The 27,619-nt window shown below is 31.3% G+C and overlaps 8 protein-coding genes across 8 annotated transcripts, besides 8 other annotated features; 3 read left to right on the top strand and 5 right to left on the bottom strand.

Annotated features, from left to right (window-relative positions):
* Window positions 1-694: 694 nt before the first annotated feature.
* Window positions 695-2,935, bottom strand: TVAGG3_0290130 (cyclin-dependent kinase inhibitor 2C-related family; the record flags this gene model as incomplete). Its single annotated transcript, XM_001580231.1, has 1 exon — window positions 695-2,935. The coding sequence occupies one exon, from the start codon at window positions 2,933-2,935 to the stop codon at window positions 695-697; it is 2,241 nt and encodes a 746-aa protein (XP_001580281.1).
* A 383-nt stretch (window positions 2,936-3,318) lies between these two features.
* Window positions 3,319-3,355: a mobile genetic element.
* Window positions 3,319-3,355: a terminal%2Cinverted (terminal inverted repeat of Banshee-A3 transposon ID:TVAGG3_0290120).
* Window positions 3,356-4,533: 1,178 nt separating this feature from the next.
* Window positions 4,534-4,571: a mobile genetic element.
* Window positions 4,534-4,571: a terminal%2Cinverted (terminal inverted repeat of Banshee-A3 transposon ID:TVAGG3_0290110).
* Window positions 4,572-5,298: 727 nt separating this feature from the next.
* Window positions 5,299-6,183, top strand: TVAGG3_0290100 (VPS9 domain family; the record flags this gene model as incomplete). The annotated part of the gene is made up of 1 exon (XM_001580230.1): window positions 5,299-6,183. One exon carries the CDS (start codon window positions 5,299-5,301, stop codon window positions 6,181-6,183), a length of 885 nt encoding a protein of 294 aa, XP_001580280.1.
* A 3-nt stretch (window positions 6,184-6,186) lies between these two features.
* Window positions 6,187-6,825, bottom strand: TVAGG3_0290090 (calcium ion binding; the record flags this gene model as incomplete). Its single annotated transcript, XM_001580229.2, has 1 exon — window positions 6,250-6,825. One exon carries the CDS (start codon window positions 6,823-6,825, stop codon window positions 6,250-6,252), a length of 576 nt encoding a protein of 191 aa, XP_001580279.1.
* A 717-nt stretch (window positions 6,826-7,542) lies between these two features.
* On the top strand, window positions 7,543-9,332 carry TVAGG3_0290080 (uncharacterized protein; the record flags this gene model as incomplete). Its single annotated transcript, XM_001580228.1, has 1 exon — window positions 7,548-9,068. The coding sequence occupies one exon, from the start codon at window positions 7,548-7,550 to the stop codon at window positions 9,066-9,068; it is 1,521 nt and encodes a 506-aa protein (XP_001580278.1).
* A 1,685-nt stretch (window positions 9,333-11,017) lies between these two features.
* TVAGG3_0290070 (transposon family) lies at window positions 11,018-15,385 on the bottom strand (the record flags this gene model as incomplete). Its single annotated transcript, XM_001580227.2, has 1 exon — window positions 11,018-15,385. The coding sequence occupies one exon, from the start codon at window positions 15,383-15,385 to the stop codon at window positions 11,018-11,020; it is 4,368 nt and encodes a 1,455-aa protein (XP_001580277.2).
* A 40-nt stretch (window positions 15,386-15,425) lies between these two features.
* Window positions 15,426-16,352, bottom strand: TVAGG3_0290060 (transposon family; the record flags this gene model as incomplete). Its single annotated transcript, XM_001580226.1, has 1 exon — window positions 15,426-16,352. One exon carries the CDS (start codon window positions 16,350-16,352, stop codon window positions 15,426-15,428), a length of 927 nt encoding a protein of 308 aa, XP_001580276.1.
* An 852-nt stretch (window positions 16,353-17,204) lies between these two features.
* Window positions 17,205-17,242: a mobile genetic element.
* Window positions 17,205-17,242: a terminal%2Cinverted (terminal inverted repeat of Banshee-A3 transposon ID:TVAGG3_0290050).
* A 1,171-nt stretch (window positions 17,243-18,413) lies between these two features.
* Window positions 18,414-18,451: a mobile genetic element.
* Window positions 18,414-18,451: a terminal%2Cinverted (terminal inverted repeat of Banshee-A3 transposon ID:TVAGG3_0290040).
* A 971-nt stretch (window positions 18,452-19,422) lies between these two features.
* TVAGG3_0290030 (uncharacterized protein) lies at window positions 19,423-21,357 on the bottom strand (the record flags this gene model as incomplete). The annotated part of the gene is made up of 1 exon (XM_001580225.1): window positions 19,485-20,927. One exon carries the CDS (start codon window positions 20,925-20,927, stop codon window positions 19,485-19,487), a length of 1,443 nt encoding a protein of 480 aa, XP_001580275.1.
* A 1,014-nt stretch (window positions 21,358-22,371) lies between these two features.
* On the top strand, window positions 22,372-27,441 carry TVAGG3_0290020 (uncharacterized protein; the record flags this gene model as incomplete). Its single annotated transcript, XM_001580224.2, has 1 exon — window positions 22,372-27,408. The coding sequence occupies one exon, from the start codon at window positions 22,372-22,374 to the stop codon at window positions 27,406-27,408; it is 5,037 nt and encodes a 1,678-aa protein (XP_001580274.1).
* Window positions 27,442-27,619: the final 178 nt, after the last annotated feature.

Raw genomic sequence — 27,619 nt, 5'->3', positions numbered from 1 at the left:
ATACTGCTGGATTTTGGAGAATGTGATTTTGGAGGAAATGAAAAGAGAGCCAAAGATTTTGTGATCATTAAAATATATTTATAATCACATTCTCTCTGGCTCTCTATAAATATATATATCATCTATTCACATGTTATGCATATGCGTGTTGATAGATGGAGAAAATACCAATCAAATATGTTGAAATCATCTAGTTATAAAAGCTAAAATTGGGGGAGAAAAAAAAAGCAATATCTGTGTATTGGAAATGTGTCATTGCGCCTTGTATTACCCTTAAAATGTTTTAAAAGCTAAAATACAAAAAAAAATGGTGGTATTTATTGGGTTTACTTCAAATTTAATTATTTTCAAGAATTAATATTTCCGCCATATGAAAGAAGAATACGAACTATTTTTTTATATTTATTATGGGATGCAATATTAAGAGCGGTTTTTCCATTTCCATTCTCTTCATTGGCATTTGCACCATATGAAAGAAGAAGTTCAACTATTTCATTGGTATTATTATAATCTACTGCTATATGAAGAGCTGTATTCCCATTTTCATCTTTTACATTGACGTTTGCGCCATGTGAAAGAAGAAGTTTAACTAATTCTTTTCTATTTTTATCTGTGGCAATATGAAGGGCGGTACTTCCGATGCCATTTTTTTCATTGACATCTGCGCCATGTGTAAGTAGAATTTATGCAGTTTCTATACTATTATTATCTGCTGCAATATGAAGAGCTGTTCTACCGTCACCAGCTTTTGCGTTGACATTTGCGCCATGTGCAAGAAGAATTTGAGCTGTATCTTTACTATTTTTATATGCTGCACAATGAAGAGCAGTTGCTCCTCGATGATTTTTTCGTTGATTTCTGCACCATGTGATAGAAGAAGTTCTGCAGTTTCTATACTATTATTCTTCGAGGCAAAATGAAGAGCTGTTTTTTGTTTTTCATCTTTTTCGTTGATAGCGGCACCATTTGAAAGAAGAAGCTCAGCTGTTTCTTTTCCATTATTTTCTGCTGCGTAATGAAGAGCTGTTCTTCCATCTTCATCTTTTTCATTTATATTCGCACCATGTGAAAGAAGAAGCTCAGCTGTTTCTTTTCCATTATTTTCTGCTGCGTAATGAAGAGCTGTTCTTCCATCTTCATCTTTTTCATTTATATTCGCACCATGTGAAAGAAGAAGCTCAGCTGTTTCTTTTCCATTATTTTCTGCTGCGTAATGAAGAGCTGTTCTTCCATCTTCATCTTTTTCATTTATATTCGCACCATGTGAAAGAAGAAGCTCAGCTGTTTCTTTTCCATTATTTTCTGCTGCGTAATGAAGAGCTGTTCTTCCATCTTCATCTTTTTCATTTGTATTTGCACCATATAATAGAAGAAGTTCTGCTGTTTCTTTACTACAATTATCTGCTGCGTATTGAAGAATGGTTTTACCCCATATATCCTTTTCATTGGCATTTGCACCATGTGTCAAAAGAAGTTCCGCTATTTCTTTACTATTACTTTGTGCTGCATAATGAAGAACTGTTGCTCTAAGACAATCTTTTTCATTGATATCTCCACCATATGAAAGAAAAAGTTCAAAGATTTCTTTTCTATTTTTTTCCGCTGCAAAATGAAGCATCGTTCCGAATTGGTCTTTTTCATTAATATTTGCACCATGTGAAAGAAGGAGTTTAACTAATTCTATATTATTTTTATCTGTGGCAATTTGAAGAGTCGTTCCGTATTGACTTCTTTCATTAACATTTGCACCATGTAAAAGAAGGAGTTTAATTAATTCTTGATTAATTTGACCTGTGGCAATTTGAAGAGCTGTTTTTCCCATATTATCTCTTTTATTGATATCTGCACCATGTGAAAGAAGAAGTTCAACTAATTCTATACTATTGTTATTTGTGGCAATATGAAGGGCAGTAATTCCGTAATCATCTTTTTCATTGACATCTGCGCCATGTGTAAGTAGAAGTTCTGCAGTTTCTATACAATTTTTATATGCAGCAAAATGAAGAGCTGTACTTTTCCTAATATCTTTTTCATTGACATTTGCACCATGTAAAAGAAGGAGTTCAGCTATTTCTTTTCTATTTTTTTCAGCGGCAATTTGAAGGGCTGTTCTTTTCCTATTATCTTTTTCATTGACATTTGCACCATGCAAAACAAGAAGTTCGGCTATTTCTTTATAATTGTTATTAATGGCAATATGAAGAGCTGTTTCTCCAAAATTACCTTTTTCGTTGACATTTGCACCGTGAAAAAGAAGAAATTCTACTATTTTTATTTTATTGTTATCCGCGGCAATATGAAGAGCAGTTTTTCTATCTCGATTTGTTTCGTTGATATTTGCACCATGTGAAAGGAAATATTCACAAAGGGCTGGAATACCAAACATTACTGAATAAACAAAACAGTTGCTAATATCTTTTGTTTGATCATAATATACTAAAAATGATTCAAGATTCTGATAACTTCCGCATTGACATAAATCGATTTCAATATTGTATTCATTCATCAAGAATGTAACAAAATCAATGTTGTGTGAAATGATTGCATATTCTATGCAATATTTATCTGGTTGTTGATATTTCAAACATTCACTCATGATCTCTGGATTTCCGCCTAAAAATGAAAATTGGAGATATTTTTGGGTTATTTCTGAGTTAAATTTCGATCTTAATAACTTGAAACAATCAACTGCTGCATGATAACAACATAATTCAAGTAAGGAATTTCCAGAGTAATGATATGGATATAAATCACCATCAAATAATTTATTTTTATCAAAATCTTCTCTCTCTGTGAAAAGTATTAATCTTTCCAAGTCATTATCCATAATTACTCTGTAAATAGTATTTTCTGAATGAATATCTAAATCTTTAAAATATGAACTTTCGAAATCATCGGATTTGTCTAATTGAATTCCATATTCTTTATAAAACATGTATTTATATATAGTTGAATATTTTTCACGTTGTTTATTTGATAATCATCTAATATAAGTTTCGCAAGTTTCAGGTATGACTTTGTATAGCTGTTATTATATTGAATAATATAGAAAATGTCTTTTACAATATTATGGGGAGGATATTTATTTGAATCAATCAACTCTGTTTTGATCTTTTTGTAAATCGAGCTTAATTCATCATCGTTATTCGTTTTTAACTGATACAACGCCGTATACGAATCAATGTAATATTTAAAGATATTTCTCATTTCACTATATTCATCTGGAAGAATGTCTTGATCAGACATCGAAAAAAAAATTTTTTTATTAGTCATTTATTTAAATTTATGTGCCTGGATAGCATCTATCAATTTAGATTGTAATAAACAGAAATTCATCAAAAGTGACAGCTCTCAATTTTTTGACATTTGTAAATTCTAAATTGAATGAGAAAAATGAAATAATACTAAGCATAATACAATATTCTAGATTTAATTATAATTAGGAAAAAGTTAGTTTTGAGAGTACTTTTCATAGGCATATAGAATGAAATCTTCTGAAAAATAATATCACATAAACTCATATTATTTTCTAATATATAACTATTTTATATAAAAATCAAATTCAATGATCTTAAAAGCGAAGGATAAACCTCAAAATTTACGAATATAATGAGTGGGAATATAATGCTTATCTATCATAAAACCATATGAAATATCAATTTTTGCTTTACGCCTAATTTTTGACGACAATTAGCAAAAAATGTTAAACGTTAACACTCAGTCCATTTGAATATGAAAAATAAAATTGACTTTGATTAAATGTTTTTATTTATCATGCAATTCTTCTTGCGACCAAAGATTTGAATAAAAGTTCAAAAAATAAGATAGCTTAAAAAATAATATACGGTAGTGTTTACTAATAGATGAATAGTATATAAATTCTATTAAAATGGATTTGATCCAAAAAAATATATAAAATTTGATCATAAATAAAATCGTTTTAAATTACTTCTTCATTTAAATTATAACAATTATTTTTGGTTTTATATTTTTTTGGATCAAATCCATTTTAATAGAATTTATATACTATTCATCTATTAGTAAACACTACCGTATATTATTTTTTAAGCTATCTTATTTTTTGAACTTTTATTCAAATCTTTGGTCGCAAGAAGAATTGCATGATAAATAAAAACATTTAATCAAAGTCAATTTTATTTTTCATATTCAAATGGACTGAGTGTTAACGTTTAACATTTTTTGCTAATTGTCGTCAAAAATTAGGCGTAAAGCAAAAATTGATATTTCATATGGTTTTATGATAGATAAGCATTATATTCCCACTCATTATATTCGTAAATTTTGAGGTTTATCCTTCGCTTTTAAGATCATTGAATTTGATTTTTATATAAAATAGTTATATATTAGAAAATAATATGAGTTTATGTGATATTATTTTTCAGAAGATTTTGTGTTCTTCTTCAAAATTTTATTTTTTTATTAAAAAGAATCTTTACAAAATATACATTTACTTTAATTAATATTTAAAAACGTGCTCTATCAAAAGTTCCAAAAATTCAATATTTTAGCTTTTCTGAGGTGTCACTTTTGATGAATTTCTGTTTACAACAAGATGTAAATCAATCACCATTTGTTATCTTTACAATAGGAAATCGCGATTCATGGATTTGAAGTATTGACATCTTGATTTAGTTCATTCACAAATAGTTATATTCATGGTCTGTAGTGTGAATACCCATTCTGCTGTCATAATTGAAAGTAAATTCCACTCCTGAATCAAAAATTTTCCAAAATTACAACTTTATTTGGTCATGTTATATAGCAATATCTATCTATGTTCATAAAACTAGAACGATGCATTTGGAATTTTATTTTACTTCAAAAAAAATTTTCAAAGCACATATGATACCGAGTAAAAATCCAGACACAAACGGGTTTTTTCTCTGGCTTACAGAGCATGACGATGTTCGGCAATACATTCAGATCAATTCTCTCTTTTTATCCAACAATAAAAAGGAGCTAGGCTCAATGTTGGCCACAAGGGAAATTGAGCATCAGCAGATTTGTGATAAAATAACAAATTTCTTTCATACAAACCTTATTAATGAGAGTCCACATGAACCAATACCTTTCCCAATCTCAAAATTATATTTACCTCCAGAAGTCACTTATCAACTCTCAGTAAATCATCTCTTAACTGTTAAAAGACACAAAATGCACTTAACTGTTTTCAACAAAGCCATAAAAATGTGTAGCGAATTAATGTGTTTATTCTCGATACCGAATCTAATACCTTTGCACATCAGATTAGATATCAAAGATGAATTTTTCAAGGACATGCTTCGTTTGCCGTCTCTAGATCATCATTTGGATGTATATATGGCAAAAAATAGAATTGATTCACTAACTTTGATCAATAATTATATAGATTTCTCATCTCAAAAGAACTTCCTTTCAACATTAGTCTCGAATACAATGCCAATTTACAATCCTGCAATACATTATTTCCCATTGAATTCAAATCAATGTGTTTTCAACAGATTTTTGTTTTCTCCATTAAATCCGTTAGCAAACACATTGAAAGATTTTACATCAACATTCATTGAATATCCAAAATTACAATTTTCCAAAAGAATCAACATTTTATTCCAAAAATTCACAGAAAAATATGAAATTACAGACAAATCCCATATACCAATTATATTCCTATACTTCATGAGAGCTATTTATGACAATTGCGTCTATCCGAAGCCAGAATATTTTTTCGGATTTAAAGATCAACTTGTAAACCCTTCATTTTTCGATGAACTCCTTCAATCAGAGATTAATGTCCCTTCCAACATTCAAATTGATGATCGCCATATTACAAATCGTCAATTTATTGAAACTCATCCTTTATTGATCAGAGCTTCCCAGGAAGTCATCGGTTGTTCATTCCATAATTGTCCACTTGATATTATATATGAAATACACAACGCACTTAACTTTGTGTGCAATTGTTTTAAAGAATCAGGGTTATTAGACTTTGATTCCGCTTTTTCGTTTTTCTTTATGGCAGTCATATACTCCGGTTCGCCACTGTTCATATCTTCTGTAGAATTCGTTGAATCTTTCGTAAAATGCGAACAATTATGTGGCGAATTTTCATCGGCGTTTATGATGATGTCTGCAGCAAAAGCTCAACTTGTTACAGCAGTACAAAGGAAAAATATGTTAATATAATTTATAGATTTTTTTTTGTTTGAATAAAATTTTTTTACCATTGTAAAATATGTTAAAGACGCAGTTTTAATGCGCGAAAATATGTTCAACATGGACTTCAACGCATTTGACAATATTGTTGTTCTTTGAAGCTGCTTTAAGGAATTCTTCGAATTTGATATTTCCATCGCCAGACTTATCAATCTCCTTGAAGAGCTGAGCAGCGATCTGGTTGACAAGAGCTGGGTCAGCACCTGGCATTTGTCCAAGAGAAGCTGTAATGATGGACATGAACTCTGGTTTTGTGATGCATCCGGACTTATCAGCATCGTATAAGCCAAAGCAGAACTTAGCCTTCTCTTCTACAGAGGCTCTCTCGCATAACTGGGAAATGCCAGAAACATATTCGGAGAATGAGAGATCACCGTCTGGATTTGTATCAAAGGCCTCGAAAACCTTCTTTCCATACTCGTGATTAGTAATAGCAAGGGATTCATAGAACTCTTCTGGCTGGATTTTTCCATCGGCAGATCCAGATGCGCTGGCAATCTTGGAGAATGCGTCATAGAGCTTGCTGATTTCTTCCTTATTGAAATGAGTTGTCTTTGTGAGCTGCTCGACTTCTTGTGGAGTTGGCTTTGGGATAGAATTGGAGTTTCCCATCTGTAAAAAATAAATATAAAAAGGGCGATAATTCTGAAGTTTACTTTTGGATAAGCGAAAAGTGACGGTTTTTGAGACAATGATACCGTTCTTTCTAATGGATGCATAGGACACATTCAATATTGATGAATTAACAAATGAATGAAAAATGCTTTGCACATGATATTTCTTTATCAAGATGAGTTAAAACAAACTTGACACGTATAATGAAAATTTTTCTACGATAATAGAAGCCATTGTGGTGAATTCTCATGTTTAATAATGTATACTGACTTAATGATTGGAGAAGATGAAGATCATCCTTAAATTCTTTTTCATTATTCATAATAATGAAATATTTTGAAGGATATAAGATATATTCATGTCTTAAATGCATAAATATGAAAATGTATGTAAGAATTATTAGTTAAATCAATAATTTGAAGGTATTTTTCTCGAAAAAACTTAGTGACAATAGAAATTTTGAAAATCTAGAGATCAACACTAAAACTATATCTAAAATAACATCATTGTTACTTTAAATTTTTCCAAAATTTTTTCAAAATTGATGATTTTCTTTTCATTTTCTAGATTTTGATCATTATTTTTTGATTTTTGAAAAATTTTGGAAAACTAAAAACATATACTTTATTCGCTTTCCATGATTACTATCTTTTTATCGCATAAACATCAAAATCTGAATTTTTTGTGAGGACGATATGTAAAAGTTACGTTACTCCAGAATGTCGGAAAAGCCTTGCTCTATTACTATCGGCACACATAAACGGCCGGTTATTCGCAGGCCGACAACAACCTATAGGAATAATGTATCTGCATCTCAGCCGATATCTATTTCTGCTAAAAGTTCATTGACAAAATTATCAAGAACTTCATCAACCGCTTCTATCAAGAATCGACAGCCACAACCCGAACAACAACAAGTTAAAACAGCTGCTTCAACATTAGATGATCAGGAATGTATCAATATAAGAAATAACGTTATGCAGACAGGTGACTTAAGTCAAGTTTCTGATCAAGATTTAACGAAACTACACTCTCACTTACGCGAATACGTTGCTGATTGTTCGATGAACGAACAATATGATGAAGCTCAAAAAGCTTATAACCTTGCTGAGCTTTCAAAGCAAGAAATTCAAACTAGAAGTAAGTCTGCACTTCCATCTGAACGTTCTGTCCAGTCAACATCTCAACAAAGAGAAGAAATTGAAAAAGATTATCAACAAAAGATTCAAGACTTAAATCAGAGACTCGATCAGAAAATACAGACTCTTCAAGAAAAGCACAAGCAAGAAACAGAACAGTTCGAGAATGTTTGGATTGAAGAAATGCCGCGTAAATACAGAAAACCGAGCCAAAAGCTCTTAGAACTTAAAGAAATGGAGCGCAACTTGGCTTTGGCAAACAATTTCGATGGAGCAAAGCGTATCCATTCTGAAGTTCAAGCTCTTGCTGATATCGAAACTCAAAACGCTCAAAGAGCTCTCGTAAAAGACTACAGGACATACAAGAAGCAAATGGAGAAAAGAATGGAAAGAGACCTAGATAACATAGAAAACATCAGACAAAGGCAAACAACCTTCTTAGAGACACAAAAAGAAAAAAGATTAGATGAATTAGCAAATAGAGACAAAGTTTTACAACAAAAGAAGTCAGAAAGCGAACATGAAAAGTCATCAAGCCAATCATTACAAATTGCTCCTACTTACGCCGGTTCAAGAAAAAGAGATTCAATTCATAAGAATTTGTTAGGAGAATTGAAGCCTCCAAATGATAAATCAATTCTTGAACAAGAGCGCAAGGAAAACAATGAAAGAAAACGTCGTCAGGCTGAATTCCAAAAGAAATTGAATTTCTCCAAGAAGAGTCCAGAAAAACAAGAAAACCTCGAATCATATAAGAATATTACAGCTCCTTCTCCAAAGACATTCAACGAAGAAGTTATGGAAGTTGAAGAAAAAATTAGAGAATCTCATAACGACCAAGACAACGAACAAAACCAGGAACAACAACAAGAGCAACCACAAGAACAAAACGGACAACCACCACAGCAACAAAACGAACAAATACAAAATGAAAATCAACAAAACGAGAATAACGAACCACAGAACCAACAAGAACCTCCACCTCAGAATACTGGTCAAGTATCCCTTGGCGCTTCCCTCCGTCAAGCCGTTGAGGAACGTTTAGAAGATAATGACCCAGAAAAAGACGGATTTCATAAATCCCAAGAAACTCAAATCTAATGCGATTAATTACAGAACATCTTTCAACAAATAATTTTTCGATTTAATATTTTTTCAAAATTTTATCATTTTCTACGACATTTTACAACAGATCTTACTTTGAATTTACGAACTACTACATTTATTTACGGTTATTTTCTTCAATTAGTTATGTTTCGGATGATTATTTTATATTTTGTTTTTGTTATTGCTTAATCGTTGTTTTACATGATTTACAATCATCAAGCAGCGAATTTATGTTTATTATTAAAAATTATATTATACCCTATGATTTTCTGAATTTTACATTTTTTCTCAAAATTGAGATAATTAAAGCGCTTCTATCTCAATAACCAATAAACATATAAGATTTTTGAAACTATATATATAATGTACTATATCTAAAGATATTAGTTATATGTATTAGAAAGAATAGAATTTTAGATTTTGATGTCACAAAATGATTTTTCATTTCATTGTATCTCCCCACAGAGATGGTATTTGAGAAATTTCTTTGCTGATAATTTATGAAGGAATGATAGACTATTGATATATGATATAACAAATGAAAATAAAAAATCGATTAAATATGATACTTCATAATGAGTTTTAGAAATTAAAAAACTTTTCTTTATTAATTATTTCGGAGGAAGTTTAATATGATTGTGGTTTTATCAGCCTATAATATCAAGTAACGGAAAAAAAATCATTATTATCCATAAAGTCAAATGTTAGATGTTTATTTAGTAAGATATAGCATACATGATTACACGAAATGTTCTGAGCTATGAGTTTAATAAAATAGAGCTGATTTGGCTGTAATTGAATTGCAATACATCGAAAAGCAATACAAAACATATTAATTTGTTCTATAAAACTGATATTTGACTCTAATTTCTATAGCCAAACGTTTACATAAGCACATTTTGGTCACTTCCAAATATTACAAAAAGTATTTAAAAAAGATATGGAAAATAGTATCTTATGCATATTGTATAAGATCTTAACAATTTTACCGATTTTGAAACTGAATTTGGAAAAATTGAAAATCATTTAGATCTGATTTCAATACAATAAAATAATGTTTGCTATTTAATAGTTGAGTAGTTGATGTTAATTTGCTTAAAAATGGCGTTTTAATGAAATAGAATTTCAATTTTTTTTTAAAAAAGGCAAAATGGAATGAAATCATTCATGATAATTATTAAGATTCGGATATTTTTAAGTTAGTGAATAAAACTAAGATTGGAATAAGAGGTTAAAAAAATTGTAATGAAGAATGTATGGTTAAATAAGGGAAAAATTATAAGTAGAGGGATTTAGTAATAATATTTGAGGGTTCATTACAATTGGACCAAATATAAATATAAAAGATTAATAGAGATTTAAAAGATTCAGAATATATAGTCATGCAAAGATTATGAATATATTTTTCGTAATTAAAATTTGTTGTGATAACAATAACAAGTGATTGTTGTTTACTAAGCAACTTTTTTTTAGAATCAAATAAGATTTCAAACAAAGTTGCATAAAAGACAGTCATTATCATAGAATGATTGCCTTTTATGCAACAATCACTTGTTCTGACAACAATAACAAGTGATTGTTGTTTACTAAGCAACTTTTTTTAGAATCAAATAAGATTTCAAACAAAGTTGCATAAAAGACAGTCATTATCATAGAATGATTGCCTTTTATGCAACAATCACTTGTTCTGACAACAATAACAAGTGATTGTTGTCCCGCAAGGAACTTAGGGCTGAATTTGAAAAATTTTTTATCATACAATTCACTTCACTTTCGGTCACCTATAACATATCTTCTATCCAACTATAAATAATCTAATAATAATAATAAACTAATATACTAACAAACATTTATTAACTCTATAAGGTTTTTCCGACATAACAATCGACATCCGCTTTTTCTTCTCAATTGCTTAAAAGAATCGTTCCTATAATTGATGGTAACTAATCGATTTTAAAATAAAATAATAAAAACCTTCCACCTGCTTTCTTTGTGATCTGCAGAGATGCTGTTCTTTCTGTCAAAACAGTTACTCGTGAATCGTCAAATTTAACAATCTGGATATTTGCATTTGCATTTTTTTGTCTGATAAAACTAACATAATGGGAATCATAATGATCATCTAATTGATGAGGGCTTCTATCACCTTGATGAACTATAATACCAAATAGAATATAATGCACTTCATTCTTAGTTATCTCATACGGAAATATTTTGTCCATCGAATTGTATTCTGGAGTATAATTCCATTCAAGACAAATTGTAAGTATACATGGAAATAATTGCATTTGTAGATTATTTGCACAAAAACACGGATTCGATACTGTTAATAAAATCTCGGCACAAAAGACGGATGCATCACTTGTTTCTTCGTTAATTCTAAACATGTGATCAATTTCATTAATTTCACTTAAAGAATTGATCATTTCACAAAATAATTCATACGTATCTTGATAAGTGTTTTGAGTCGAAGCCATACCAAATTGCTGTAAAATTTTGGTGATCTCTTCTGTTGCATGTTTTTGTTTTGCTTTAACTTTTTTAGCAATGTTTGAGATTTGCTGACAAATTATGTTGTTTAAGTTTTTATCGATAATATCCATAAATGGTTTTATATGTAAAAGAACCTGGATTAGTGCTATTGCAAAGCAAATATAAGAATCATTCTCAAGTCCAGTCATTATTGAATTATCGAGAACTCGAATGAATGATAAATTGATACGAATATCTAGGTCTGACCGGGCCGATTGATTCGCTTGTAATTGCACTCTTGTTTGAGGTGAAACTGACTGAGTGGTTTGATTCGCTTGTAATTGCACTCTTGTTTGAGGTGAAACTGACTGAGTGGTTTGATTCGCTTGTAATTGCACTCTTGTTTGAGGTGAAACTGACTGGGCGTTTTGTTTGTGAGGCAGTTTAAAACAAAAATATAATGCAATATAAGAATGTGATGATGGATACGTATCATTTAATCTCGGCAAATCAAACTTTGTTTTATCTGGTCTCACAAATATGTTTTTATAAGTAACAAACTTTTCTCCACATAAATACCTTGTATAGGTTTTATAACTTTCGCCATGCTTTGTTGTAACAGCTTGTAAATAAAAATAATAATAAAATGTATCATCTTTAAATTCAAGGTACATAGGGAACGTATATTCATCGTTGTTGTACCGATCAAGTTTAAAGATAATGAATGCTTTTGGATTATATCTATTATTATTCTTTATAAAATCTTCAATTGTTTCATCTGTTTTTAATCTGGAGACAGTTTCTGAAAAAGTTTGAGAGCCTACATTGAAATCAAATCCAAAAACTTCTGGATTTAATATGTTTCTTAAAATTAGTGAGGGAGATATAATTTTATCGAATTTTTTAATGGAATCGAAATTACATCCATAACAATGTCCTGTCATACATTCTAAATGCTCTTTAAAACATTCCTTTAAATTCAATAATTCATCATCTTTTAAAAATAGTGAACAATTAGCACCTGAATAGAAACAAGAAACAAGATTATATAAACATGATGTTAGAGTCGAGAAATTGGTTGAATAGGTATTTGGAGCAGGTAAAAGCAATGTAATGAATGTTTTTAATGAAGTTTCTCCGTGAAGTTTAATAGTTGAAATTTCCAATTGTCTGTCATGAAAATCAGACCAACATTCATGAACTGTCTCATGGTTTTCCATCAGCCCTGTTTTTTGAATAAATATTAGATTATTAACTATCTTCTCCACAGGATGAGAATAATTTCTAGATGGATTTAAAATGTATTTATCAGTATTTTCATCATCCTGTTCTAAAAACTTGGAATTAATATTCATGATTCGTTCATATATATATATATCGCCATATTTATTTACTAAATCATTGAAAATTGAAGTATGATCATATTTTGATTCATTTACTATTTGGTCATAAACTTCCCATCCCATTGTTATAGTTTTTTCACTTACTAAATCCCAAGCGTCATACAATATTCTAATTGAGTTAATCCTGTTTAAGGGAGAGTTGCGATTTTTAAGAAACTTATTCCAGTATAAGGTATTTGCTAAACCTTTCAATGCACCGAAGACATTTTGATCCAAAGGTTGACAACGTCCGGTAGCGCCTACCGGAACCAAATGGATATTAAATCCGAGCCTTTTGGCAACTTCTATTGCGCTGACATGACTTGGGAAAGAGTCATAAACTAAATCGATTTGATAATGTTCCTTGTAATAATTTTGTGCTTCTATACTTTGTTGTGAATAAAATTTGTTATAGAACTCGCGAACGATTTGAAGATATTTAGTCATTGAATTCTCATCTGACCAACCTGATGATGAATAAAAAACATTGACTGTGGGAAAATCCTTTTTAATATTATTCATTTCGTTTTCTGTTTCTACCAAAAGAACCAATGGAAGTTTATTTCCTTTTGAAGTAACTGTTGCTATTGCTGTGAGACAGGCTTTTTCATCAAATTTTTTATAAACTACTCTTTTTGCTCCTTTAAACGCAAAGGTTAACCCAAATTTCGGGTGTTCCCACCATTTTGTTTCATCTATATTGATTAGGTGGGAAATATAAGGATCTTCAGAGTGCTGGATTATCAAAGATTCCTTTAATGCTTGAAATTTTTTAATTTCTTCCTCAGATAAATTATCAGGTGAGCAGCCTCTGTTTGCGTGCATTGCCCGAAAAACAATATCAAATTTATTTCTAAATGTACGACACCATTGATCTGATGCTGTGAATCCATCTTTGAGCATCAAATCCTCAAATTCTATCGAGCATCTTAATGCAATGTTTTTGAGTATAAAACTATTTATGTAAAACCCTTCTTCTATATAATGATATTGAATGATAAATAAAATTATTGACTCTAATTCAGGTGTCATTTTTTGTTTAGAGCGTATATTAATTTTTGGATTGTACTCACGATCTTGCAATAGTTTTTTGCTCCACCTGTATATTGTCCAATATCCTAGTTGAAGTTTTTTGGCTATTGCTGAATATGAAATTTTAGTTTGTTGAGGCACATTATTATTTCTAATTAAAAAGTTTAGGATCTCTTGAAGTTCCTGATCGGAAAAGTAGCAAGGACTCCTATTTAAATGGTCAAAATGTAATTTTGGAAGGTTATTTAGCATATCATTTAGCTGTATTTCATTAACTTCAGTTGCGTTTTCTGAATTCATTTCATTATAAGGTCTTTCATCTCCGATTTCACTATTAATATCATCATTTATTTCTGCATCCATGTCATTATAGTCATCAGTATCTGAATAATTACCTTCATCTTCATCGTTGCTATCATCTTCATCGTTGTTATCATCTGCATCATTGTTATCACCTGAATCTTTGACTTCATCTGCATCATTGTGATTATTTGCATTGGTATCTTGATTAGAATTATCATGATTTTGTTCAATATTTTCATTATGCTTACTTTTGAAGCAAAAATATAAGCACAGTTGAGACCTTTTGGCATCATAATCATCTTGAATTTGCAGTTTAGGATCTGAAATTGAATTAGGACTCAAATATATCTTCTGATATGACACAAACTTTTTTCCACATAAATACCTTGTATAGGTTTTATAACTTTCGCCATGCTTTGTTGTAACAGCTTGTAAATAAAAATAATAATAAAATGTATCATCTTTAAATTCAAGGTACATAGGGAACGTATATTCATCGTTGTTGTACCGATCAAGTTTAAAGATAATGAATGCTTTTGGATTATATCTATTATTATTCTTTATAAAATCTTCAATTGTTTCATCTGTTTTTAATCTGGAGACAGTTTCTGAAAAAGTTTGAGAGCCTACATTGAAATCAAATCCAAAAACTTCTGGATTTAATATGTTTCTTAAAATTAGTGAGGGAGAGATCGATTGAGTAAATATTTTAAATACTGAAAAGTCAACTGAATATTTTTCTTCTTCCATATTATTTAAGATATCGGCTATTAAGTTAATTTCATCACTTAAGTATTGATTTTCAGAAAAAAGATCTTTTCTTAACAGAAAGCATGAACTTAGTGTTTGGAGAACAGAGTTTATAACTGCAAAATTGTTGATATATGTTCCTCGCTTTTCTGTTATTAAACAAATATGTGATCTACCATTTTTCGATTGCTTATAGCTGCTATTGCAAACCAATTCTTCAATAAGGCGAAATTCATCCCATAGTGGGTGTTCTGTTTCTTCGCATGATATTAATGTTAGTTTATTTGTTTGTGTCATCTCATCATGGATATATACTTTTGTGTAGTCCAAAATATATATACTTTCTGTGGAATTTGATTCTTCATCATTCATTTCATCATTAAGCGGTTCGCTTGGATTCAAACTTATATGCTTATATAATTTCGAATTCATTTTTTTTGAGAATCAATTGATCATTTATATTCATTATGCGCTCGTAGACATCACCATGCAATTTATTTATTTGAGCATAAATTTTGCTATTATCAGTGTTATTAAATTTCATAATTCTTTCGTATTCTTTCCATCCATCTGCGATTGTTTTCTTGTCGAGTTGATCCCATGCTTTCTCAAGAATACGAATTGAATTTGTTCTATTTAATTGAAAATTTCGATTAAAGATAAATTCTTGCCAATACAACTTACTTGCTGATCCTTTTAGAGCCCCGAAGACTCTGACATCAAGCGGCTGACACCTACCTGTGGCATCCGACGGAACAAAATAAATTGATACATTATTTTTTACTAAACATTGTTTCAGTTTTTGACCGCCTATATGAGACAGATATTTGTCTACGATTAAGTCTATGTGCTGATTCTCTTTTTCACGAAAATATGCTTGATTGTGTGAGAAGTAATTCTTTTTATAAAAATCAACAATAAATTTGATGTATTTTATCATACCTGTTTCTGTTGTCCATCCTTTATTAGATTCAACAAAATATATATTAGGAAATTTTTCAGCAAAAGTCTTACATTCTTCTGAATCTTTAAGTAGAATCATTAATGGTAATCGTTGTTCTCCGTTAGATGTAATGGTAGCAACTATTGTAATACAAGCTTTTTCATTGTATGTCTTGAAAACAACATTTTTTACGCCTTTAAATCCAAATGTCAAACCAAAAATTGGATGCTCATACCATTTACTTTCGTCCATATTTATTAAGCGCGATATAAATTGGTCATTCCTATGCTTTTCCAATAGTTGTCTTTTTGTTAATTCAAAATCGTTAATTTCTTCTTCTAAGTTTGTTCCTTCACTTTCTCTGGGTTGATGAAAACCTCTTAAAACAAGACCCATTCTTTGTCGAAAAATCGAAAGCCAATATTTGGATGCTTTAAAATTTGGTTTTAATACTAAATCCTGAAATTCGATCGAACATCTAATTACAATGTTCCTCAAGATAAATGTACTGATATAAAAGCCTTGGTCTATGAATTCTGTTTCAATTATAAACAGAATTATTTGATCAAACTCCTCACTGACTGCTAGATGCGATTTGATTTTTGATAATTTTGGATTATAGTTGGGGTCTTGCATTAAGTTTTTAATCCAGTTCCTAATTGTGTAAACAGGGATTCTTGTTTGCTTTGTTATTGCTGAATTTTTAAGAAATGTCTCTTTATCGATCATATACTTTAAAAAATAAAGAATTTTTTCCAATTGTTCATCTGGTATACAAGCAGGGTTCCGATAATATCGCTTTACATCATATCGCTTCAATCCATCAAGAATATTTAAAAGTTCTTGTTGGGTATTGTTAGGATCTGATATTTGAAATTTATGTCACTTTTCATGAATCTGATTTTTTTATTATGATTTCTTAATACGAATCCTGCATTGTCATCCAATTAATGTTTCTAAAAAATCGCACAGACCTTCTTTGTGAAGATTTTTGAAATTAATTTACATCTTCATTTCGTTTGATCAACTAAGCCTTTCATATTTATATCATACATTTATTATTTTATATTTTATTATTCTGTAATATAACCGCATATCAAGGGCATTCAATATATCTTATGCAAAATTATTGAAACTCACCTATATTCACAATAATTCAGTTTCATCTTTAAATTTTAAAATAACATTAAATTGAATATCATGTAGAACAACAGCATCAAATTGGTTCTTTGATATTTTTGGAAAAATTGTTGTAAACAGAAATTCATCAAAAGTGACACCTCAGAAAAGCTAAAATATTGAATTTTTGGAACTTTTGATAGAACACGTTTTTAAATATTAATTAAAGTAAATGTATATTTTGTAAAGATTCTTTTTAATAAAAAAAATAAAATTTTGAAGAAGAACACAAAATCTTCTGAAAAATAATATCACATAAACTCATATTATTTTCTAATATATAACTATTTTATATAAAAATCAAATTCAATGATCTTAAAAGCGAAGGATAAACCTCAAAATTTACGAATATAATGAGTGGGAATATAATGCTTATCTATCATAAAACCATATGAAATATCAATTTTTGCTTTACGCCTAATTTTTGACGACAATTAGCAAAAAATGTTAAACGTTAACACTCAGTCCATTTGAATATGAAAAATAAAATTGACTTTGATTAAATGTTTTTATTTATCATGCAATTCTTCTTGCGACCAAAGATTTGAATAAAAGTTCAAAAAATAAGATAGCTTAAAAAATAATATACGGTAGTGTTTACTAATAGATGAATAGTATATAAATTCTATTAAAATGGATTTGATCCAAAAAAATATAAAACCAAAAATAATTGTTATAATTTAAATGAAGAAGTAATTTAAAACGTTTTTATTTATGATCAAATTTTATATATTTTTTTGGATCAAATCCATTTTAATAGAATTTATATACTATTCATCTATTAGTAAACACTACCGTATATTATTTTTTAAGCTATCTTATTTTTTGAACTTTTATTCAAATCTTTGGTCGCAAGAAGAATTGCATGATAAATAAAAACATTTAATCAAAGTCAATTTTATTTTTCATATTCAAATGGACTGAGTGTTAACATTTAACATTTTTTGCTAATTGTCGTCAAAAATTAGGCGTAAAGCAAAAATTGATATTTCATATGGTTTTATGATAGATAAGCATTATATTCCCACTCATTATATTCGTAAATTTTGAGGTTTATCCTTCGCTTTTAAGATCATTGAATTTGATTTTTATATAAAATAGTTATATATTAGAAAATAATATGAGTTTATGTGATATTATTTTTCAGAAGATTTTGTGTTCTTCTTCAAAATTTTATTTTTTTTATTAAAAAGAATCTTTACAAAATATACATTTACTTTAATTAATATTTAAAAACGTGTTCTATCAAAAGTTCCAAAAATTCAATATTTTAGCTTTTCTGAGGTGTCACTTTTGATGAATTTCTGTTTACAACAATATCACTCTCTTATCACAAAAAATTCCTTATTCAATTGTCCTATTCGTAACAATGTTTCATTATGGGAAATTTAAATATAAATATCATCCTCTCTTACCTATTCACGCTTAATTTTTTTATATCAGTTTAACATTTTTAAAATTCAATTAAAAATTCAGAATTTTTCCACAAAGCTAAATTTAACCTCTTATTTTTAATATCTATATTTGGTTAATATAATATCAGTATTAACTTTACTATAATTTTTTCCCATTCAATTTTAAAACGGTTGTAATTTTTGACAAAATTGAGATTTTCGCATTCTGAAATATCACGTATAATACTCATATCATAAAAATTATTTTCAACTTATTTTAACCCCAAAATCTTCATGTTTTTTACATTTCGCTATTAAGCTTTATTATCTTATTTTGCATATCATAAAGCCAATGTCCACCTCTGATCCTGGTTATTCACCATATTTCGCCCTGAATTTGAAATTTGCATTATTGTTATTTGATTTAAGTGTTTTCGAAACTTCGGCAGTAAAAATGTCATACCATATCAAATCTTTTAAAAAGGATATATTTGAATAATATCTAAGCGTTAAAATGTGATTTATTAATTCGTCAATATTGATTTGTTTTCCCTCATTTCTTAAAAAATAGATTTCTAATAAGAAGCTGAATCGTTTAAGCCACTGACTTTTCAATTTTCGATTTTTAAATTAGTTATTTATTTTTTTTTCAATTTTATATATATAGCATAGTTATATCATAAAAACACTATTTTTAATGTTAGTTTTTATTTTTAACTTTAATGAGATAAATCAAATTTGAATATCTTATATTCTTATAAAAACTACATAGGATTAATCTCTAGCAGGAGCCCCATCTATATCTATAACTATATTGTCTATTTCTCATTTCTTGTATCTCAAAATGAATAATAAGTTTCACCATATAAAAAAAAATTTTTGCAAGGCATGAACTTAAGGGTATAATTTTAAAATAATTTATTTATAATACAAATACAATATATGAGGTAACTACTTAGTCGTCTTTGTGCTTAACGATGTTCTTAAATATGAAATATTTGTCATTTTCATAAACTAATTTCAAAATTTTTCTGTGATTGTTTTTAATATCTTTACCATCCTTATCACTTGTTACGTAGATGAAGTAATCAATGTCCGAATAAGTGAAATTCTTGTAATAAATTGTTTGGACCATATCTTTATTTTTTTCGAAGTTTTCGATCAAATATGGCATCATATTATCATCTCCATAGAATAGTTGTCTTCCTGCCTTAGTTACAACAGGATTCCATCTCATCGGGAATTTATTGTAGAAAACGTCGAATCTTGACGTATTTTCGACTACCCATTCAACAAGATCGGTCTCATTATCTGTTGATCTGACGATTGTGACCTTTTTACGGTTCTCGAAACCTAATATTGCAGAAGTTGCACCAATTATGAAAATAAACAACAAAAATGCATCATAAATACCTATTAATTCTTTGTTTTTCAGACGATTATAGAATCTCCCGTACGATGCAAAAGAATATGAAATAATTATCGGAGAAAGAATTGAAAAAACAATTGCAAAGTTATTGCGATGAAGTGACTGGAAAGTAAACCATCCACAGAAATAGTAAAGTGATAATGTCATGATGAAATTTATAGATCTTTTGAGATTACACGAAGAAATGAATCCAAAGAAATGTAATCCATAGCATGATATGAAGAATGATATAAATGGAACAGCAGAACTATTGGATGAGCTCTTCGACCACATTGATGAAGATTTTTGAAAATCAATGTTTGTCATGAAATAAATGAGGAAATTAAGAATTGCCATTATAATTCTGACATAATATTCATTGAGCTGAGTCTTAATTCTCATTTTGAAGGATGGTCCCAGCCAAATATTATTCAAAACTTTTTTGAAGTCAGAACAATAAACTAAGTAGAAGAACATAAGTATAAATCCATTCTGTGGTCTCGTGATTGAAGACATCATTAGAGAAATACCTGCAAAAATGTCCAATTTTGATTCAAGCAGAATATAAGTAAAAATAGCTAAAGAAAGGGACAAAGTTGATGTCCTAGAAATCAATAAACAGTGTACTAGTGGATGTCCCCAAAATATTGAATGATTTTTTGAAATAATATTGATATAATCAACATTTTTTTGATTTCTGACTTGATAGATCGGCCATTCCATGAAACCAAATCCACCAGGTAAAATAACGGCAAGAGATGATAACAAAGAAGCAAACTTGTTACCAGTAATTCTGTATGTAAATGAAAATTGTAAAATGTAGACCGACATGAATAGGAAAAATGTCTGTATTTGGATTGAAAACGTTACTGGAACTCCGCCTACCTTCATTAGTGCAGCGTAGAATGTGGTTATATACTCAGATGTAATTGTTGAATTTAAATAAAAAGGGTTTCTTACACCAGAAAGTACATCACTTCTTTTGTTCATACCTTTAGCGAATGAAGCTATTAGTGCGAATTCTAAATTCATCAGGTCAGTTGCATCAGTTATAATTTCTCCTTTTTCTGGAAAGATTTTCTGACAAATCCTGAACGTAAAGATTGCTTCAAGTATAAAAAAAATGATAATGATCGGATTGAGCTTGAATTTCTTGAAATTTTTATGTTTATTTTTTTGTTGCATAAATATTGTGAAAATAATTAAAGAAATTACATGGACAAGTAGATGGAAGAACGTAATTCCGAGTATTCTGTTAAAAAATAAAGAAATAATTGTTGATAGAATCATTCCTATGGGAAATGAGGCACCAATCGCTTCTAATAGAGTTATTTTCGCATTATTGAAAAACTTCATCAACTGAAAAGATGCGCAACTTGTTATAAAAGGAAGAAAAAAAGTAATATAGCCTAGAAAAAACATAATGATTATTATATTTGCCGTGATTATTTGAAAAATTGAATGATTAGATTCACATAGACGGAATTATTATTATACAAAGAAAACACAGTTTAATGGTATATAATTATTTTTATTAATAGAAAGCACATTCAATGGAATTCTGATATATTCAATTAAATTTGCTAAGTATGAATAGTGAATCCTGAATGTTTACTAGGAGTATATAACAAACGTCTAAGCTAGCCAATGGATTTCAAAGTTACGCAAAATTAATATGTAATTGTTCATTCCATGCGAATTTATACAAATTCTTATTCGAATACCCGAATATGATTAAATTCACCTTTTAATGGGACACACATATTTTACATTTGCTGCATTCATTGATTGTATTCGCACAACAAAAACTGACATTGATTTAAAATAAGGAATTATTTGAATCGTTCAGTTGGAAGGAGAATATACGGTAAGGTCAGTTAGCACGAGTTTAATTCGAAATTTAACTATAACACATTGCTTTGACAGGTATTTTAATTTGCGAGTTGGGCAAATGCATTTTAATCACCTCTTACACAACGGGCTATCAATAAAAATTCAAACGCATTTAATTCGTTGAATGAATGCTGAAAACCAAAAAATTTTTGATCAATTTCAAACTGAAATTTGAATGAAATAAAAATTGAATAGAAAGTTTTATTTACCATAAAAATTTTACTTGACATCAGTAAGATATTTTTCAATCCTATGATGAATAGGGGACATAGCATGAATTTCAGCCGATTCTCCGATTATTTTTGATCAAAATTTGAAAGGACTTTTGAATTATCTATCGACATGAAAATAATATTGTAGATATGTGTAAGCAGCTTAATATTCATAAATTTTCAATTTGCTATCGTTTTAAAAATTTCAATAAAATATAACATCCAATTTTTTTGATGTATTTATCATCTGTAAGTAATTTTATAACAATTATGTGCGAACTTTTTATCTTTTCAAAGTAATAAGGGTTCAACTCACTTCATTTTTAAAAATGCTCAACTCAACAAACATCACCGAAATTTGGAATCCAGAATTCCTCCGTTCTCTTATTAAAGAGAAGCAGTGGGATCGCTTAGCCCAAGCAACTGTTGATTCAAGAGTTATCGATGAATTAGCTACACTCCTTCTAGAAACAGATATTCTCAACACATTAGTTGATGAAATGCCAAAGGAACACATTCTCTCCCTCATCAAATTACTCCAATTCAATCACACATACACAATTGAACAAATTTTCAATACAATGGAAAAGGAATGCGATGAGAACTCCAAGCTTACAGATGTCGCATACGACATCGTCAAATCTCCGATCGCTTACAATGCTGCTTTAAAGCCAGCACTAAAATGCCTCCCAACAGACGTAATCGCCAAGATTGTCAATGCTCGTATACCAAATACAGACTTCAAGCATGGAAGTAAGCTTCCTGAGCAGTTACTTTATGCTCTTGATGGAAAACATACATATAAAGACCTTCAGGAGCGCAATGCCTACGATTATATGACGATTCCTATCAGTTACAACCGTGAGAAAGTCGTTGATACCATTTTCAACTGTCTCCAGGACACATTTCAGTATGTTGAAACATTAGATTGGGAATCTCCACTGATCAACGCATCCCTCGATTATATTACACGCCTTGTATCCAATTCCTATTCTATTTGGGAGCCAATTGCTTCTCTTCGCGAGAAATTAGGCAAAATTGTTTCATCTTTCAAGATCCACAAAGTCTTCCCAACAATTGCCTTCTCGCCAGTTATCAACGGCACAGGAAACAATGGCATCAATATAATCAACCTCCGCTTCAATTCTCTTGAACAAGCAAGAGTTATTCCTACAAACTTCTACTACACTGTTTTCAAGAACTCCGTTGAGGAAAACAACGAAGAGTTCATGAAGCTCGTCACCTCAAACTTCTTTACGAATAACTCTTCCCTTAGATATCTTCGTGATACAAAAGATGGCGTTTACGACAAACTCTTTGAGGCCACAATCGAAAGGTCAGTCAAGAACTTCCTCGAGACAGGAAACTCTACTCAATTCGAGAGTGTTGCCGCCAATTTATTCCATTATAACTACACAGACTCCGCAACAATTACATTTGATGACGGAGTTAAGTTCATCAACGAAGTCTGCAAGAGAATTCTTGCAAAGAAGTCAACAGTTCTTACAGATTCAAACACATTCCCTAATATCTGTCTCAGAATTGTTACTCTTCTCTCAACACTTTCAATGACAACAGAGAACGCCATCATGGAGAAGACATACGGAACTCCAATCGAATTACTCGAGAAAGATGTCCGAAATTCAATTGTTCTTGGCGCAATCCGTCATCCAACAGAGGAAACAAAGTTCTCACAGTACATAACATCCAACAGAAACACTGCTTTGGTCGGATTGATCTGCAAATTCGCTTCTGTTTCTGATATCTCTCTTGTTCTTCCAGAAAAGAAGCGCGGATCACTCGACAAGTACTCATTGATGCCAGGAAAAGCAGTAACAAGCAACCAATCAACAAGAGTAAGTATTGTTGAGATCTTCCTTCAGCAGATGAAGTTCTGGGAGTCAACAGACTTCCAATTCCTTCAATCCGGATACCAGTTCTACCAGTTGTTCGTAGAAAAGATGCTTGCTGAGTCATTAAAATCCGATGATGTCGAATTCAAGAAAGCAGCACTTTCCTGCTACGAGAGACTTCTTTATCTCTTGATAGCAGCACCAAATGCTCGCAATTTGGCCCATCGCCATACAAGACTCGTTGATTTAATTGCAAATCCAGTTGCCTGGCACATTTCATCACTTGTCGATGACAAATTAACATCACGTGTCATTGAGAACATTGTTCCTCGCATTCCTAATTCGTATCTTGCTATTTTACTCTGCAATGTCTTATCCAGGTCCCATTTCGAAGGATATTTACTTGACAAGCCAGCCACAGAGTACACAGCTGCTATTATGGATTTATTGAGGAACAAACCAATCTCAAAGAACAAAAACTTCAATTTCTACATGACATCAATTGAAGTTTTTGAATTCGCAAAGAGAGATTGGAGGGAAGTCCAGAAACAATACCTGAGTACATTCAATGTCCCAGTAACTGATGTTTGCAACCCATTATTAACTGATCACCCAGTTGACATCCAATACAACGCTCCAGAGCAGTTCCAGGACATTCCAGAGGACTTACTTCTCTCAATCAGCCAATCCGCCTGGTTCAAAGTTGTTGAATCTGTCAACGAATACTACAAAGTATACGAACCAAAGGATTACGAGTCAGATTTAGCACAAATGTACATCAAGATCAGACAGTTCGCCATCGATGTTGCTCCAAGTACATTAATGAAGCACATTGAGTTAGAACTTCCTACTCCAGAAATCAAGAAATTCTATGAAACAGCGATGGGACAATCAGTACAAATTGTTTACAACAAGGCATACGCTCCAATGATCAAAGAGTACTTCCCAGACGCAATTCTCAATTTCGATGCCGTAAATAGCTTGAATGTCAATGAATTCCTTGATGAAAAAAGTGCAAGAAACCACATTCCAATCGAATACGATGGCTTCATCTTCTATTTGTATTTCAAGCCACATCCACAGTACCAAAATGTTTTCTCTGTTGTTGATTACAGGAACAAACTGAATGACTACAAATTCTCTGTTTTGACAAACACTGTCAACTCAACAAACAGTTTGTTTGACCAAGTACAACAGTATAAGACATCACAGTTGATTGGCGAGAAACTCAAAGAAGAATTCACAGCAAACAGATCTAATGTTAAATCTGTTAGAAAGTCGTATTCAAACAACACGAAACCACTTAAAGAATTCATCAAAGTATTCGAGGCATTGAACAAATGCAAGGCTGCTGATTTCTATAAGTCAATTCTCTGCTTGCAATCACTTAATAGTTTCTATCCAACATATAACAACACGTGGACAGAATGCCCGATGATTACAGAACTTGCTGATTTAATTATCAAAGACATTTCAGCACCAAAACTTGTCAAATCATTCGGAAAGATGAGAGTTACTTACTCCGATTTGATTGAAATCTTAAATGTTTTGATAACAATCGGTTTGTATTCACTTGGAACTCTTCAAAACTTCAAACTCCTTGCGAAGTTGAATGAGAACCAAGTCCACGAGAGATTCTCAGGAAACACAGCTTCATTTGCCAATATCGTCAAAGGAAATAACTTAGAGAATATCATCATGGCAATGAACACTTCTTTCTTCGTTTCACAGGCCGATCAACTCATCAATCTCAGCTCAACAATGATCTACGAAGTCATCAAGAAATTGTTGAGCGGATCACCTGTTTTGGATGATTACATCGTTACTCTCTGCAAGATGTCTGTTTTCCCAGAATTAGTTGGATTCCCAGCTCCATCTGAATTGATTGAATTCCTCAAGTTCGCTGCAAAGAAGAACTTGCAGGCGAAGAGAGCAGCTGTTGCATGCGCATCATTCTATGTACAGTTGCATTCACAGTGCGGATTGCAGATCCCTGATGTATTCGAGATTTTCGAACTCGCATTCAAGGGATATAATGATGAGATGTGCGCATTCTTCTGCTTACTCTGCGCTCCAAATGCAACAGAGAACGCAATGAGACAGATACCAGCACTCAGCGATCTCCTCGCTCACGACGCGATGCCAAATTACTTCGTTCCAAAGCCTCCTGTTACAATTCCAAAGGAACTCGGCGCATTCTACGAAAAAGTCGTCGACAGCTTCATTTTGTCAGGACTTGTCAGCAAATTGCCACAGTACATCGAGTTGGCAACACACGTCCTTGGCGAGTTGAACCTCGGTGAGTCTCTTCCAAGCAGAATCGCTCCATTCATCGAGAAAGGCCTCAACGAACTCAAAGCCGGTGAAGACAACTCCGCATTCCTCAAATTCGCAACATCATTCACAGCTCTTCACGAGGAATTCAAGGGATGCTTCGATAGCTATAGCAAGGCAATCAAGACTCTCACACTCCACTCTTACGTCATCCTCAAGGAGAACGCAAGGAGAAAGGCAGACCAGGAGTATCCGAAGTCTTTCGCAAAATTGGGCTCCAATTTCAATACAATTGAACAGGCAATATTCAAACCATTCAATGAATTCAATGAGCCTTCTGAAATGGCAGCGGTTTCAAAGTTCTGCCGCAAGATCTTGCCAACATTCAATGAGAACATGCCAGCAGTTGCAGTCACAGAGTACATTAACTTGCAGACAACTGTTGCATACTTCGCTGGCCAGGAAGTTGAGAATTACTCACTCGAACAAGACAAGAAGAAACAGTTGACATCATTCATCAAATCATTCGCAGGAGAATTCGATATCTGCACTTATCTTCCTGATCCAATCCGCACTATCTACAACCGCTTACAGAGTTCATTCACAAGCGAACACACTGTTGAACTATCCAAGTTACCACGCAAACTCCAGAGAGCAACACAACTCGCAAACATGTTCGTCAGACAAGTCTTGGATAACATACCAGAGTTAGGCGACGACGAGTTAGTCAAGGTCATCGCAGACTTAGGCATATTCGCAAGACAGGAACAAGTTATCGCCAGACCATTCGCTGCTCGCTCTAATGTATTGCACACAAGAGCTATGGCAACTGGATTCGGCGCTGCTCCTCCACCATGTCCAGCACCAGCAGCTCCACAGGCTGATTTCATCGCTCCACAACTCTGCTGCTTCTCCGCTGCTGCTCCAATGGCATTGGATGCTTGCATGGACGCTGCACCAGTAATGAAGTGCAAGAGTTTAGGAAGAGCTGCTCCAATGGAATTGGAAGAGCGCTTCGCAATTAATGAAGCTGATGAATGTGCTGAGGATGAAGTCATGCTGGAAGAACAGGCTGAACCAATGGAAATGTGCCTTTGCGGCGCTGCTGCACCTGAACCAGTTGCTAATGATGCAGATGATGAAGAAGCTGAGGAAGGTGCTCAGGTCGAGGCTTTGTCTGTTGAAACTGAAGAAGCAAACGCCGAAGAAGATGTTGATCCTCTTGATTTGTGGAACTAATTTCTTTTTAGATTTATCTATCTTATTTAAAAAAAAGTTTTTATATTTTAATTTGATAATTTTTTTAAATATAAGTTTTAGAGGTTAAGAATTCATACATTGCATCAAAATACGGATGGATTACTTATTGTCAATTCGAACAACATTGTATTTTAACCAAATTTGATATTAATTGTTCGGACTATTTATACCTTGATGGTTTAATAAAATG

The sequence above is a fragment of the Trichomonas vaginalis genome, chromosome V, assembly GCF_026262505.1.
Source record: "Trichomonas vaginalis G3 chromosome V, whole genome shotgun sequence".
NCBI lineage: Eukaryota > Parabasalia > Trichomonadida > Trichomonadidae > Trichomonas > Trichomonas vaginalis.
Note: the sequence above shows the minus strand (reverse complement) of the source record. Positions and strands in the feature narration are given on the sequence as shown.